The sequence below is a fragment of the Thermobia domestica genome, chromosome 1 (assembly GCF_964235325.1).
Source record: "Thermobia domestica chromosome 1, izTheDome1.hap1.1, whole genome shotgun sequence".
Lineage (NCBI taxonomy): Eukaryota > Metazoa > Arthropoda > Insecta > Zygentoma > Lepismatidae > Thermobia > Thermobia domestica.
In genome coordinates, this window is record NC_137454.1 from 189,223,474 (window position 1) to 189,238,598 (window position 15,125).

Consider the following 15,125-nt stretch of genomic DNA (forward strand, 5'->3'; position numbering starts at 1 on the left):
GTAAAACTCAAGTTGTCATCGCTACCAGACATTTTAAACTTACGTACCACTGACAAAATTACATCAGGTTTTACTTCTATCCATTTGAATATCAAGTTACTGTTTTGATTTCTACGAGCGTAGAATGTTTTTGAAATCTATAACATTATTTTCTATTGACGTGTCAGGTGATATTGATATTATTTCTTTTTCTTTTCGTAGCCCTATTTTGCTACTTATAATTGTTCATGCTGTTTCACATTTATTTACATGATACATATTAGAATTGTCGTTTGTCTAAATTTTGCAGCACTAATTTCCTTCCTGTAGGGTCTTTTAACTCTCGCATATCTTTCTTTTTTCTACAGAATAGACCAATTGTGTCATATTAAACAAATCAATGACAATCTTGCGAAGCTCTGCTAACTGCGGATTATTACATTATTTTTAAGTATTCTGCCTTTTGTCAGGTCCTGGAACTAATGAGGTTTTTTCTTCTTCTTAATTTTCAGTTTGGGCTTGCAAATGTTTCTTCCAAAATATATGTTTTTCATGCTTGCTTAAGTAGTTAGTAAGATAAATAAATAAATAAAAGTTAGTAAAACGGACAGAAAACGTTAGTTACTACTTTTGTCATTTAAATGAGTACATATAAAATATGAAGTTCGGTCTCTTGGTTTAGGTAGACCTATAGCCAGCAACAAACTTTAAAGCAGGACAAATTGTATCTTTAATCCAGAATTTAAGAATATTCAATCGTTTACAATTTGTTTTAATATTTTATTAATTTTTATTTTCAATACAGGATCTACAATTAACGTAGACACTTATATACAACAATGAAACGCATTTCAGCCCCAATTGTTGTATATACTTATAAAAGTGATGGGGTTTATTTCATTTGGTTTCAATGATTGATTTTATAAAAATAGTTAATTTGGTGCTCAACTGGAAATGCATGATAAAGGTCTAAATTTAAACAAAAATGATTAAACTACCACCTAGAAATGATAGATTAGTTTGATAATAAAGTCCGATTTTTGTTAGAATAAAAATTTAATAATATAACGTGTGTTCGACCAAAATTGATACTGAAAAGAAAGAGACATATCTGATCAGATATTTATTTCAACACCATATAACTACAGCTAGGTACCGTACATGTGGGAATATATAAAGTAAAACACACTGAAAAACCACTTCATACGGATCATCTTGACGCATCCGGCGGAGGCGTTTCTTAGTGCTACGTAATGCGTTTCATGAGTTTAGCATCCATTGTGCACAGATAACGTTTGATACGACGTTTGATAATGATGAATCAGGCTGTTACTTGCTGTCGGCCCTTCAACCATTGTCATACACCTTATTCGCCAGCAGAGCTCAGAAATCTTCAATGGAACGGCAATTAGGTACATTGGTAGGATTAAGATGCTTCAGTACAAGAGGTATTCCATGGATCTTCATGAATTTTATTTATTTATTTATTTATTTTGGATAATGTGTACTTACTTTGTCAGACCAAAATACATGTTTCCGATCCATATAATGTTGCCTAAGGAAAGGAAGCAGCCTCTTCTTCAAGCATTCAGTAAATGTACGTGTCAACGTTGAAGGCATTCGGTTTCTCTTCCACGAATGCTTCACATAGTCCTTTCTCAGAACCTGCAATCTATACCAACATCTTAGGTGGAAATTTTAGTGGAGACACAGACGGAGGAGTCACACTTTTGTTGGACGCGTAAAAGAATTTCTGAAGATATGCGGAGAACGTCGCGCCAATATGTGACACTTTTTTCGAACATCCTTGCTTTGCTTCTTTGTGTTTTTTGGGGTCCTTTTGTTTCTTCCGTGTTGTTACGTTTGCGTTTTTCTTCAAGATACGGTGTACACTTAAATTTGGCAGCTATACCCTTCAGAGATTACTGGTCATATGCACAAATGCACTTAACCTTTGTCATTACATTATGCCCTCCACTTCTCAACTTCCTGTTAGTGTTGTTCTATGCTTCTTACATTTGAATTATTCTGTAGACCGTCTGTTTGTATTTCCCTTCGTCAACAAAGTATCGCACAGTGGCTAACTTGTCTCTGTTTGGTCTTTCCATGTTGTGCTGTATGATACGACGCCAGAACGTAACCTCTGTTCTGTTCTGCCGGTTTGCTCAGCTATGAGGAACTACAGGATCAAAATATCAGTGTCTGATGTGCCATGCATGCATGTTTTTCACTTTCATGTGTCCTGTAACCTATGCAGCCCTGACTTATTGCCACTTCGTAGTTTTAAGTAGATAACAATTTTGGTCGAACAGACCTTAAACTTAAAACACAAATCAACGAATTTTTAATCAACTGATTAAAATAAGTTAAAACACTAATTCCGTTAATTGCATCTATAAAAGTTTTCCATTAGATTTTCGGCCACGTAACTAGTAGCCTTGTTCACCAAGCTAAGTTTCCTGGCGGGAGCCAACGTGGTTTAGAGTTTACATTAAACTATAGATCCAGGTCTCATATGACCTCGCTGCTGAAAGGAAATCCGAACTCAAGTCAAATCCAAATCCAAACCAGGCTAAGCAACTCAATGAAGATAAAATCACGTTATAAACATATTTTGCATTTTTGGTGCAAGGGTTCAAAATTGGAATAAGAAGTATTGTTAAACTTCTTGCTTATGTAGATTTTTTCAATTTTTTCATTAACAAATAACTGAAATTTATTTTTCTACATAAAAACACTCAGTTTAACAAGACGTCTCATTCCAATTTTGAATCCTTGCACCATAAATGAAAAATTTGTTTATAAATTGATTCAGTCTTCATGTGAGTGACTTAACTTGGTGAACAAGGTTACAACTTAAGTGGTCGAAACCGTGTAGGAAAACTCTTATAGACGCAATGTACGGTGTTAGTGCTTTCACTTATCTTTTAAATAATTGAATAGTTTGACTTATGTTCGCACTATTTCAAACATATTTTCACTATTTAGGACCATGTGATTAATATCTTATAATTTCAAGTCTCTGTTCTATTTTTACTGGGTCCTGTATTCTGATCTGTACTTTGCTTTTCTGACAAGTTCTTGGTACTAATCCTTCTGCCTTTGATTTCGGTTTTTTGTTAGCCCAACTTTCAATATTAAAATACGAATTTAGTTTCAGAACCATCGACAAAATAAAGTTGGATATTTCCTATACAGGCTATATATATTGTGGTTTTGACTAACTCTTTCTACTTACAGCCTAGTAACACTATAACATGTCAACGCAACCTTACACTCCAACACGGCATCCACGTGGAAGCTTCTGAGTTTTTTCTCTTCTTTCCTCCCTACGTCTTCTGCTACCTGTCTGATAAAGTTATTTTAGCGAAAGTGTACTTTTTGTAGTGTGTGTGTGATTTTGTATATATATATATATATATAAAATCCTTTTATTATTTGTTAATACGCTTCAGTCATCATTTAATTTTTATCATTACATATATTGCTCATATTTAATTTATTCAGTTTCACCATGTTAGTAGCTTTTTCGGTAATAAAAATTAATATCTACTAGTTTCTAATAGTATTATTTAAATGACAAGTATTATTAATAAACCTCATCTTTTCTTGACCATCTCACTTCACTCAAGCCTACTATGTTCATTTTACATTTATCCATTTTCCACTTCTAAATTTTCAACTTTACCCACACGTCGAAAAGTTCGTACATACCAGGTTCCTATGCTGAATTATTTTCTCGTCTGATGATTCTTTCCGGAGATCCGAACAGGGAACTTTTTTTTTAAACCTCCGAAATATTTTACCTCAGGAAGTACCATCATTGTATTTATTCTCCTTCTTCGTCCCTCCGAATACAAGGAAATTACATTGACATGCCGCAAAAGAATACAAGCATTAGATTAAGGAACATTTCAGAGATTCAAAGAACTTAGATATAACCATTTCTGATTTATGAACGCTTTTATTCTAAGGCGACTAAATATGATAGTTCTCCATAACTCTAAAGCACAAATTAAAATATCGATTTTTGAATAGGTTATATTTTGAGAAGGCCTTCTTTAAATTTTGATCAAGGCAACTTCTTAATAAAAATTGTCGCAATATTCTCTTGTTCCTCCCAATTCTTTTGAAACGTAAAGCAGCAATTTTTCTCATAAACAATCTCAAGTATTGTTAGGATATTGATTGTCTGTTAGTGAAGCAAATGACTATCCGAATCACAAGTTTCAGTTGTAACTGAATACATGTTTAGAGATTTAAACGTAAATTTAGAATTGTTAATTATATTCAGATGCAGTGTAAAGAAATTTCAATTTAAATATTTGTTCATTTTCCCTTAGATGATGGCAGTGGGAGATGGCCTCATGCTCTGGATGCAATTGATTCTGCAAATGATATGTGTGCCAGATTAGAACCAAAGGTAAAGTAGGATATGAAATGTTTTTTACGTATTATAAACACACATTATAGGAAACGTAGACAAAGTGAAGTTTGGTTGAAACCTAATCTACTGTATTTGGTAGAACTTGTTGCGCAACAAACTAACTTCCTACTCTTCCAATAAAAATGAATCAATAGTATATTTCCTAATATTTTGAATTAATTTTAGTTTAGTCTTTGTGGATGTTTTTTTAAAGTTTAACGTTCCTCGATGCTAAGGTAGACAATGATGATAATGAACGAAATGATGGAATGACGTACACGGTTTTATTCACCACAATGCCCAGTTGGTGCGAGGTGGGATCAATGAGGAAACTCATATATCAGAGGGTAACGCTCTACCACTGAGCGACCGCTGCGCCGTAATCTGTGTTTTGCTTTTAGACAAAGTGGGTCGCAGAATGTCAACGCGTCGTAAGTGTGTGTTACTATATAGTTTATCTATGAAAGAAAAATAAGTGAGAAATGTCATGAATGTAGATCAGTTTTAAACATGTTATCAACTGTATCTACATCCAAGAATATGTGGGAAAAGTTCTACATAATCTTTGGCTGTTTTTTAAAAAAAAGACATTGATCTGAGGTTAACGTAAATTTCTAGACATTGATCTAGGGTATATGGATATGTAAATTTCTAGACATCGATATAAAATCATTTTGAATACATGAATTCCTAGTCACTGATCTGAGGGCATGTAGAATACGGAAATTCGTATGTGCTATTTATGTAGAGAAACTTTTATATTCTCACATTTTGTATTCAATCACTTACTACATTATTACTTTTTCGTAAAGGTTAATAGAGATGTCGATACAATTGTTTCCGAAATCATCGTTAAAGTCCTCCCCCCCTCCTTCCGAAAGAAATCAATAATTTGAAGAATTTGGGATTAATTGAAGCGAAATTATGATTGTATCTAATCTGTCAAAGCATGCATTTACATTTTTCTTTATTTTTATTTTATCATTTTTTTTTAACAAAATAAGTTTACAAAAATATGATCAACGTTTAAAGCAACAATTACCATTCCACATTTTTCTAAATCTTCATTAGCAGCTTTAGAAGCAGCGTTCTTTCAGTCTCTGTCATAAAATCAAAATCTAAGTTTAGACTGACCGAAAGTTGCATATAATCTTCGTTTTCAAATTTTTCATCTTTTACGCTGATATATGCTTCTGTGCTGAAAGACAACAACAGAAATAGAGGGTACTATAGTAAATGCCATACGTAGTGAATGCAGTCATTTGTTAAGCATGTGAGAGAGGAAGACAACTTTTCTGATATAAATAAAAAAGTTTTTCAATTGTGTCAGAAGAGGAACAGTTGTGCTTCGTTTAATAATTCTTGTATAATTAATCAATTGTAATATATATATACTAGCATAAATTACCCGCTTTGCTAAGTTAAATTAAAATAAAATAGTAACATGTTCCGTTAGTCAGTCTTTTTTTACTATTACTAAAACGCTTTCTGGTATCGGTCATTTTCGATGATTTTTATATATCCTCCTCCCCTCTCCATAGTGTGGGGCACGCCATCGGAAGTGTCATTGTTCATCTCAGCGACCTCGAAAACTGAATTCGACCCTGATATTGGTCATTCTGATTATATATATATATGTAAATATATATCCCTTCCCCACCCACAATTTCTTGTGGGGCTGAATTTGGATTTAAATGGCATCAGAAGTGTCACTGTTCATCTCAGCGACCTCAAAAACTATAGATTCGACACTAATATCGGTCATTTTTGATCATTTGTAAATGTCTTTCTTTAAGTTACATCGTCAAAGTGATATGAGAAAAATCATCTCAGGTTTAAACTTCATCTAAGGTTGAAACTTTGATCGAGATCGGTCCGGTGGTTCAAGAGTTATTAAGTTTATATATATATATATATATATATATATATATATATATATATATATATATATATATATATATATATATATATATATATATATATATATATATCGCCCTCCTACCTCCTCCCATAAGTTCTATCGTCAAAGTGAATAGATAAATACCAGGCCCGAACCTCATCTATGTTTAAAATTTGATCAAGATCGTCTGGTGGTTCAAGAGTGAAGTCACATAGACAGTAACTTTCATTTTTATTTATTTTTACATATATATATATCTCCTTCTCCCCTTCCCCCTCCCCTCCGTTGCACCGTCAAAATTAAATGATAAAAATATCCAAAGCCCGAACGTCATCTATGTTGAAAATTTAATCGAGATCGGTTAGGTGGTTCAAGAGTTATTAAGTTTTATTTACTTTTATATATATATATGTCCCCTCCCCTCCTCCTCCCCTAACTTCTACCGTCAAAGTGATATGATAAAAACCATCCCAAGCCAGAACTTCATCCATATTGAAAGTCTGATTAAGATCGGTCCTGTGGTTAAAGCGTGATGAAGTCACAAAGACAGTTACTTTTATTTGTATTCTTTTTACATATATCTCCCCCTCTCCCTCCCCTAGGTTGCACCACAAAAGTGAAATGAAGAAAATGTCCCAGGACCGAATCTTATCTATGTTGAAAGTTTGATCAAGATCGCTTGGGTGGTTCAAGAGCTGTTTTATTTATTTTTATAGATTTCTCCCCTCACCTCCTCCTCCCCTAAGTTCTACCGTTAAACTGATATGATAAAAATCACCTCAGGTTCAAACCTCATCTATTTTTTTTAAGATCGGGCGAGTGGTTTAAGCGTGATGAAGTCACAAAAACAGTTACTTTTATTTTTACATATATATCTCCCCCCTCTCCCTCCCCGAGGTTGCACCACAAAAGTGAAATGAAGAAAACATTCCAGGCCCGAACCTTATCCATATTGAAAGTTTGATCGAGATCATTAGAGTTGTTCAAGAGTTATTAAGTTTTATTTTTTATATGTCTCCCCTTTCTTCCCCTCCCCTAAGTTTTACCGTCAAAGTGAAATGTTAGAAAACATCTCAGGCCTGAACCTCATCTACGCTAAAAATTTGATCCAGATTGATCGTTTGATTCAAGAGTTACTAAGTTCTACTTATTTTTCAACTCCTTCCTCCCCCTCCCGTAAGTTCTATCGTCAAAGTGAATAGATAAATACCTTCCCAGGCCCGAACCTCATCTATGTTGAAAATTTGATCGAAATCGGTCTAGTGGTTCAAGAGTGAAGTCACAAAGACAGTCACTTTCACTTTTATTTTTTACATATATCTTCGCCTCTCCCTCCCCCTTCCCTACGTTGCACCATCAAAATTTAAATAATAAAAATTATCCAAGGCCCGAACGTCATCTATGTTGAAAATTTGATCGAGATCGGTTGGGTGGTTCAAGAGTTAAGTTTTATTTATGTTTATATATAAATCTCCCCTTCTCCTCCTCCCTAGGTTCTACCGTCAAAGTGAAAATATATTTAAAAAAGTTCAGGCCCGAACGTCATCTATATCAAAAATTTGATCGAGATCGGTCTGGTGGTTCAAGAGCTATTAAGTTTTATTTATTTTTATATATCTGTCCCCTCCCCCCCTCCCTAAGTTCTACCGCCAAAGTGATATGATAAAACCCATCCCAGGCAGAACCTCACCCATATTGAAAATTTGATTAAGATCGGTCTGGTGGTTTAAGCGTGATGAAGTCACAAAGACAGTCACTTTTATTTTTATTCTTTTTACATATATATCTCCCCTCCCCCTCTCCTTCCCTTAGGTTGCACCGTAAAAGTAAAATGACGAAAACATTCCAGGCTCGAACCTTATCTATGTTGAAAGTTTGATTATGATCGGTCTAGTAGTTGAAGAGTTATTAAGTTTTATTTATTTTTATGGATTTCCCCCTCCCCTACCCTTCCCCTAAGTTCTACCGTTAAAGCAATATGATAAAAACCACTTCATGTCTGAACCTCATCTAAGTTGAAAAGTTGGTTAAGATCGGTCGGGTGGTTCAAGCGTGATGAAGTCACAAAGATAGTCACTATTATTTTTACTTTTTTTTTTTTTTTTTTTTTTACATATATCTCCCTCCCTCCCCTTCGTTGCACTGTAAAAGTGAAGTGAAGAAAACATCCCAGACTCGAACCTTATCTATGTTGAAAGTTTGATCGAAATCATTGGGGTGGTTCAAGAGTTATTAAGTTTTATTCATTTTCATATATTTCCCTTCCTCTCCTCCCCCTCCCCTAAGATCTACATTCAAAATAAGATGATAAAAAACTTTCCAGGTTCAAACTTCATATATGTTGAAAATTTGATTGAGATCGATCGGGTGGCTCAAGAATTATTAATTCACGAACATAGTCACTTTTATTTTTATATTTATTGATTTTTATATATCTTCCCCTCCACCCGCTCCCCTACGTTGCTCCGTCAAAGTGAAATGATAAAAATCATCCCAGTCCCAAACCTCACATACATTGAAAATTTGATCAAAATCGGTTGGCTGGTTCAAGAGTTATTAAGTTTTATTTATTTTTTCTCTGTCCCTCTCCTCCCCCTCCCCTAAGTTCTACTTTCAAAGTGAATAGCTAAATTCACTCCCAGGCCAGAACCGGATCTACGTTCAAATTTGATCGAGATCGGTCGAGCGGTTCAAGAGATGAAGAGTCACAAACATAGTCACTTTCAATTTTATAATATATATATAAACCGATGCTCAGATGCTCACTAGTTAATATCGATAATTAAAATGTTCTCAGTATTAAATTAAACTGGCAAATCTAATTGACGACGCCATTTTAATTACTTTCAAATACCTAAGATCAACAATAACAGCAAAACCATGCGTACGAAGAAATTAAATGTCGACTGAAAGCAGTAAATTCGTGTTATTCTTCAGTCCAAACTCTTTATCTTCGCGAATTTGGTCGAAGAATTTGAAGTTTAAAATATATAAAATGAATTTTGGGTGTTGTGCTGTATGGTTGCGAACATGGTCGTTTACTTTGAGGGAAAACGCAGGCCGAAAGTGTTTGAAAATAAGACCCCAATGCAAATACTTAGACTCAAGAAGGACAGAAATGGGCGAAAACTTCATAACGAGATATTGCGTAATTTATACCGTTTACGTAACATTATTATGGTAATTAGATCTAGGAGACTTAGGTTGGCAGGTCATGTAGCAGAATGTTAGAAAGTAGGAACATTTTAAAATTTAGCTGGAAATCCAATTGAAAAAAGACCATTTGGAAGACCTAGGCGCAGATCGGAAGACAATACTAAGATGAATCTCGCAGAACAAGGAATACGAAGTAGAAACTGGATGCAGTTGGCTAAGGATAGAAGTCAATGGAGAACTTTTGTGAAAGCGGCATTGAACTTTCGAGTTCCATAGGCTATAGTGTTAATAAGTTAGTTGCGTATGATAATAATAATAATAATAATAATAATAATAATAATAATAATAATAATAATAATAATAATAACAATAATAATAATAATAATAATAATAATAATTTCATTTTCCTACCTTTTGTTGGAAACAAGGTTCAAGAGATCTTTCACACTTTGAAGGAAAGCTTATTCAAATCTTAGGCTAACGTTGTTTTTTCTCAACATTTTTCCTTTAAATAATTGCGCAGCTTAAATACTAATATTGCTTATACAGTTACAAGTGGACTATATTTCTAACATAATTACAGTGTATATTTAAGTGATGCGAAACTGAACATCCAGTTTTCGAAAACATTAACTCTCTTTCTGTTTCTCATATATGCTCGTACATATGAAATTAATTTCTATATTATTGAAATTTTCTTTTAACAGGAAGTGTATGAGGTTTCGATATGTTCAAAGAAAAGAGTTGTAACCACTCCTGCATATATGTATGAAGGAAGATACCACGAAATATATGAAGGAATTGGCTGTATGATCTACAATTTGCTAAGACTGATAGGCACATGCTAATGTATTTTCTGGTAAGCTCCAGTGAGATTTCATTGTGTATATAGCAATAGAAAATAAATTACTGATCAAAAAGTAGGGAAAATATAACCATACATACTAAGAAAAAGTGTTAGGATTGATAGTGCTGGCTTACGGTTTGTTTCATAAATTTGGAAGATTAACAAGAAAGATGTTATGGAAAATTGCCAAGTTAGATTTTGTGCTTTTGTTTGTTGTTAAATGAATTAAAACAACTACTGATATTTACATCTAATATTGAGTGTATTGGATTACTATCTTAATAATATTTGATTGATGTCTTTAGTTAAAAATTCTACTATTTAGATTTACATGTCCAAAAAGTAAAGTTTTTAGATTGGCATACGAAGATTTCAGGTAGAAGGCAGAATGGAAGAACCACCAACAAGTGGCAAAGTGCATTATTTCGAATTTTACGAGCCAGATGAAGAGAATATTGATGCTTATATAGAAATGTATGATCAATATTGCAATGGAAACGAAATACAAAATAAGAGAAAAAGGTGGATGTATTAACATCAGTTATGGGTCCAGCGGTTTATAGGACAAATATGTACATGATAGCACCAGAAAAGGTATCAGAAAGGACACTATTAGAACTTTACACTAAAGGGTAAGGAGAAAAGAAAAGATAAATTAATGAACAGCTATGGAACGTCCAGATGAGCGGTATTGCCTCACATGACAGTGTTAGTAAACTGGAAGTGTGTGGGATTTAATGGATGAAGATAAAATTGTTAATAAAAGTAAAGAAGACCAAATTCAAATAGATAGACCAGTAAGATCGCATAAATATAAATAAAAATGTCTATAATATAGAGAAAAAGAATTAAAAAATTAATTAATTAATTAAATAATAAAATTGACAAAGATAAAAATGTATGAAAAACAAAGTGAGATTAGGTAATTACAGACGGTTAAGATAAGGAAGGTGGTTCGCCAATAGGAAGTGTCTTATTCTTTCTTTCGGAGAAACATGGAAGAGACTGGAGAAAGATTTTTAAGAATACACACACGAGAGCTGTAATAATAATAAGAAAAAATATACTGTCGTCATGGATTGCTTTATTTTTCTGAGACAGATACACTGGAATTTGAATTGACGTATCCGTTACTACTGATATGAATTGAGAGAGTTATTAATCTCTCGTGAATATAGAAGGCTGGGCAGTAGGTATTAAGGAGATATTTTAGGTTGAAAGAATCGAAACTATCAGAATAGTAGGAAGTGTTTGTCATCTTCGTGATGGAGTGTTGGAAGGTATGAAATGTAAAACATGTTTTACATTAGGGTTTCTGGTATTTCTTGCATGGAGGTAAGGTTTCTTTCTAGGAATCAGTTCCCGTAGTAAGTGCATGGAGCTTGGGAAGAGGGAATGTCAATAAACTATTGTAAAGATATTGGATTTCCCTCATATTATTAATATTCAGTATATAAACAAATCAAGATTTAATAACGATTTTATTTTTTACTTTTTTTTCTTTATTTTCTGTGGATGATGAGAGACAGACATAACTTGGAATAATAAGACAGTCAGCAAACATTTCAAAATTCTCTTTAGTAGACGATTCCTCATTCTTCATTCTTGGTAAATTTATGTAACTTATGTAATCTGATGTAACCAAAGCGTTCTGTAACTGTTGACAAATTATTAAATAAGTTGAAAATTCCATTTACCTTGCACTTTCCTAAATCCTACACGTGCGTACTTTGGATGTTTTTCCGTAATTTCGACAGCCATCTTCCTACTTTGGTTGATCTAAAAACGTCCCAGGACCCGGAAAATAGGAGTAGCACTCGAGAAGCGGTGAAGTACACGAGGAGCGGTAAAGTTCACGAGGAGCTAGTGTGAGCAACGTCAGGAGATACCTATACCAAGTTCCACGCCAATTCAACACAGAAGCCGAGACATGGAAACCACCAGTCGACAACCAGGAACGGAGGTACAAAATACACATCCAAGGTCCTAAACGCCCAAACAACCTCCCTCTTCTTTCTTCCTAAACATACTCTCGACTCTCTCTTTTTTTTAAATATTTGTTTTTATTTATTTCTACCCACATGCCCTACAAACCAATACGCTCGTCGTCTTCTCAGATACCTCTCAATTCTACCAGAGAGCTATATTTCCCAAGTTAACAATTATAGTTTCTTTTCTTTCTTCAAAACGACGACGAAAGCATTCCATCCGAATGCACAAGCGTAAGACTATTTTAGAGCGGGGCGGGGAAGCCTTTTTTGATTTCAATTGATGTGGTGAGTATGGAATAAGCAAGTCTCATTATTTTTTCTGTTGGGAATGGAGCCTGAGATGGTGTTGGGTAATGAAGCTTCGAATAGAGGTGACATTTATTTTTTAATCTTTTACTACCGAATTGTTTACTGATAAGGTTGAGGAGGTTCTTCCAGTTGGAGAATGTTGACGAGAGAATGTTGAGGTAGTTATTGTTGAACAATGTAGTGGAACAGATAATACGGATTCCCCGAATGGCCAGGGCATAGGGTAAGGAACGTTCGATGTTATGAAGGTAGGAGTCTTGAAGTGGAGGCTGATAGATTTGATGTATATTTAAGTCTCTAGATAACCATTCTTAGGTCTGACGTCCACTTGTAAAAGGTGACTGTACGTTTAGCGAAGGGCCAGGTAAGTTTGAATGCGGCACTTACTGTTTATGGGCAGTAGCAAAAATTCGCGATTCTTACATTTGCATTTCAAACTTACACATTCAATTTTCTGACAGCTACACATGGTAATCTCTAAACAAACCTTAGGAATATCTTCGAGTTTTTTTTTCAAAACTGGTGTCAGAATTTTGTTCTCCAAGTACCATCCGAAGTCTTCTGGACTTGGTAGATAGATCTCACACTTATCAACGTTTCCCAAATTTGCTGTTTGGTAATGGGATCTCCTTATAAGTTGTTTCAGAGCATCACTAGTTGGAGGTAATTTCTCCAGGCTGCATTTTCCTAAAAGTAGGAGCCTAGCTCCATCACAGATCATCACATCAACTTTGAGGAGCTTTGTGAAAAACTGTTTGGCAGATTTAATGTCGTTTGCTGATAAAGGAATCTGTCCTAGGGAAAATAAAAGGTCACAGTTCTCTGAGTAAGTAGACCATAAGTAGATAATGCGTTGCTGGAATGCATGCATTATCACCTTCAGAACTCTTTGTTGTTGTTTCCGGTAGTTTTAAAGATCAGAAGACTGTTAAGTAAAACTTCGAGATCGATGTTCAAAATCTTGAAGGAAAGCATGAAGAAGCAGATTCTAGAATGATACTTCATGCTGTGAATTACAATTCAGAAAGAATTGTTGTGATGAGTAAAGAAACCGATGTATTCCTACTGTTGATACACCATTATGACAGAATTTTTTGTAAACAATTATACATGATGGCGGGATATCAAAGACAAGAAGGTTTATTCCAGTTCACCACCTTTGGCACCACTTATCTGAGAATGACAAGAGAGGTAATAGCTTATCACGCTCCACTTGGATGCAGCATAACGTCATATCCAGTTGGAACATCAAAGATCAAGAACTGTCTACTGACTCATATCAGAAAATTGTGACCTTTTATTTTCCTTAGGACAGATTCCTTTATCATTGAGTGCTATTGAACCTACAGAACTGATTTTCACAAAGCTCCTCAAGATTAATGCGAAGATCTGTGATTAAGGACGGTGACGAAACACTTGAAGACGCACTACTTGCCGAAAGACCAACACATGTACAAAATGAAGATCTTCAGGCAGCAATTGAATTGAACAGTGACCAGACATTTGAGGAACTGGGACTACAGCTCAGGTGAGTGGAAAAACCATTCAGCAGCACCTCAGTCAACTTGGGAAGCACTGCAAGTTTGGTCGATGGGTCCCACATGATTTGACTCCGGGCCAGAAGGCAACGCGAACAGACACCTGTGTTCCTTTGCTGTCTCGTCGGAGGAAGGAGCCATTTATGGACAGGGTGTTGACATATGATGAGAAGTGGGTTCTGTACGAAGCTCCACGGCTCCGTCATCATTGGTTAGCATCCCATCAGGGCTCATAGCGAGTCACTTTTTTTTTTTTTAACTAAAAGTTACTTTTTTCAAGTTGGTCACTAAAAGTTACTTTTTTTAAATTTGTCACTAAAAGTTACTTTTTTGGGAGGTAAAGTGATTTTTTCGTGTGATTTATGTTTTGCATTGGCAGTTTTCTAAGAAAAATATCTAAGAAAAATAAATGGAAAAAGGCAGAAACTTGTTACTCTTTACTCTTCTGAAAGCTTCAATACTTGCTGCCACATGTGAAACAGTCAGCTTTATTCTCACTTCAATTTTTATTCTTTCTAAAGCACAGTGTGGATGGTTGATGGATGCTTAAGCTCTTAAGCTCTCAAGGTGGGGTTGAGAACCCTTTTGTGTCTATTCTTTCTTCTATCATAAGAGTCTTTTAGTTTTCTCTCGTAATAGTTAACGCTCCGCTCAACGTTGTGTGTGTGTGTTTGTGTGGTTCATCATGTTCGTCTTGTGTTATGCTTCTTGTATTTCTTCTTAAGAGTAGGTGATGAATTTGAATATTTCTTGGCTTTGAGAACTCTCAATGCTAAGTTAAATATAATGTCTGGGATGAAGAAATTCGGAAATAGACCAGAACTGGTCCCACTTACTCAGAAGCTTCTTACATCTGCTAAGTCTGCTTACCGTAACTTAACTACAAAGCATACTTAGAAAACCTAAGAAAGGAGGAAGCTCAGAAAGAAGTAGTAAAGAAGAAAAGATAAAACAGCAAAGAGAGAGGTGAAGGAGAAAT

General features: G+C 34.6%; 1 protein-coding gene across 2 annotated transcripts in view; it reads left to right on the forward strand.

Annotated features, from left to right (window-relative positions):
• LOC145692161 (glutamine amidotransferase-like class 1 domain-containing protein 3, mitochondrial) overlaps nt 1-15,125 on the forward strand; it is a 65,506-nt gene that overhangs the window by 41,990 nt on the left and 8,391 nt on the right. For both annotated transcript variants that reach the window (XM_081767462.1, XM_081767467.1), the window contains exons 6-7: nt 4,323-4,402; nt 10,169-10,320. In XM_081767462.1, the coding sequence (XP_081623588.1) occupies nt 4,323-4,402; nt 10,169-10,309 (221 nt within the window). In that variant the 3' untranslated portion in view covers nt 10,310-10,320. The remainder of the gene's footprint in view (nt 1-4,322; nt 4,403-10,168; nt 10,321-15,125) is intronic.